This window comes from Mastomys coucha, unplaced genomic scaffold, assembly GCF_008632895.1.
Source record: "Mastomys coucha isolate ucsf_1 unplaced genomic scaffold, UCSF_Mcou_1 pScaffold13, whole genome shotgun sequence".
NCBI lineage: Eukaryota > Metazoa > Chordata > Mammalia > Rodentia > Muridae > Mastomys > Mastomys coucha.
The window spans coordinates 54378296-54379599 of NW_022196895.1; the positions used below are offsets into that span (position 1 = coordinate 54378296).

The 1304-nt window shown below is 42.4% G+C and overlaps 1 protein-coding gene across 1 annotated transcript in view; it reads left to right on the plus strand.

Annotated features, from left to right (window-relative positions):
* Slc27a6 (solute carrier family 27 member 6) overlaps nucleotides 1–1304 on the plus strand; it is a 64216-nt gene that overhangs the window by 12358 nt on the left and 50554 nt on the right. The window contains exon 3 of the mRNA XM_031365739.1: nucleotides 490–700. Coding sequence (XP_031221599.1) covers nucleotides 490–700 — 211 coding nt within the window. The remainder of the gene's footprint in view (nucleotides 1–489; nucleotides 701–1304) is intronic.

The following is a 1304-nucleotide window of genomic DNA, read 5'->3' on the forward strand; positions in this document are numbered from 1 at the left end:
TGGCATCTGGCCCCTTATAAGGACAGAAACTACCACACAGTCCCTCTCTTTCAGATCTGATTGGCTAGGCCAAAGGAAGCTGGGAAGTATAATCTTTTAGCAGAAAACTATCAAAATGGCCAACATTTATGTGAATCTGCTTTGTGTTGTTCAATCAGATGGTGACAAAACTGTTGTTTCGGTTATTCCTGTTGAAACAGAGCCACTAGGCCTGGAATGGTAGCTCATGCTTATAATCACTGGATTTTACAAATGGAGGCAGAAAATTACAAATTCAAGGACAGACTAGATAGATTAGGGTGACATGCCACAAAACAAAGTGAAATTTCTCAAACCAAATATAAGCATGGAATAGCCTTGATGTTGCTCATCAGTCAAAAGAGATACTTTGTTTCCATTTTATCTCTGTTCTAACACAGGAAGGAAACCCAACAAAGAACGTTTGAGATTTGAGTTTGTTGACCTATTTCCAATCTTTTGCTTTTTCAGATTTGCTTGGAAGCATAGAAGAAATCCTTCCCAGCCTCCCGAAACATGTCAGAGTATGGGGAATGAAGGATTCTGTTCCAGACGGTATAGTTTCACTCAAAGAAAAGCTGAGTCTTGCTTCTGATGAGCCAGTACCACCAAGTCATCACGTCTCCTCAAGTGTCAATTCTACTTGCCTCTACATTTTTACCTCTGGAACAACAGGTATGCCCCCCCCCACCGTGTGTGTGTGTGTGTGTGTGTGTGTGTGTGTGTGTGTGTGTTGCGCGCGCACATGCACGCGCTTGTGAGCACATGTTGGACAGGTAGTGCTATCGTTAGTCCTTTCTGGCTAGATTTACTGGTTAGCTAGCTCTTGGTTTCACCTGGTATGTGTGTGTGTGTCTGTGTGTGACCAATACCCATGTTACAGGCACTGCACAGACATGATGCACATAAAAATAATTAAAAATAATAAAATCTTAGATCTGATGTGTTATATCTCAAGCTCAGGACAGATGGCTAACTGAGGAACCTATTTAATGTATCAAAGTAGACATGTCTGCCAGGTTCTCCCAACATCTCTCAGTACCTACTACAGAGTCATCCTTGAAGGGACTCCAGCAGGCCTGAACGTGACAAACATGACTTTGGCAGACCTTGCCCTTCCTCCACTTTCTCTGCCTTACTCAAAACTACTAGATTACAATCCTAAAGCTAGTTACCAAGGTCTATTCCATTATTTGGCCTCTCTTCCCGAGGCTGACTACCAAGGTCCAGCTATCAAAGTATTGAAGTCCAGCAATCAAAAGGCCCCTTTGGTTACTTTAATTAAC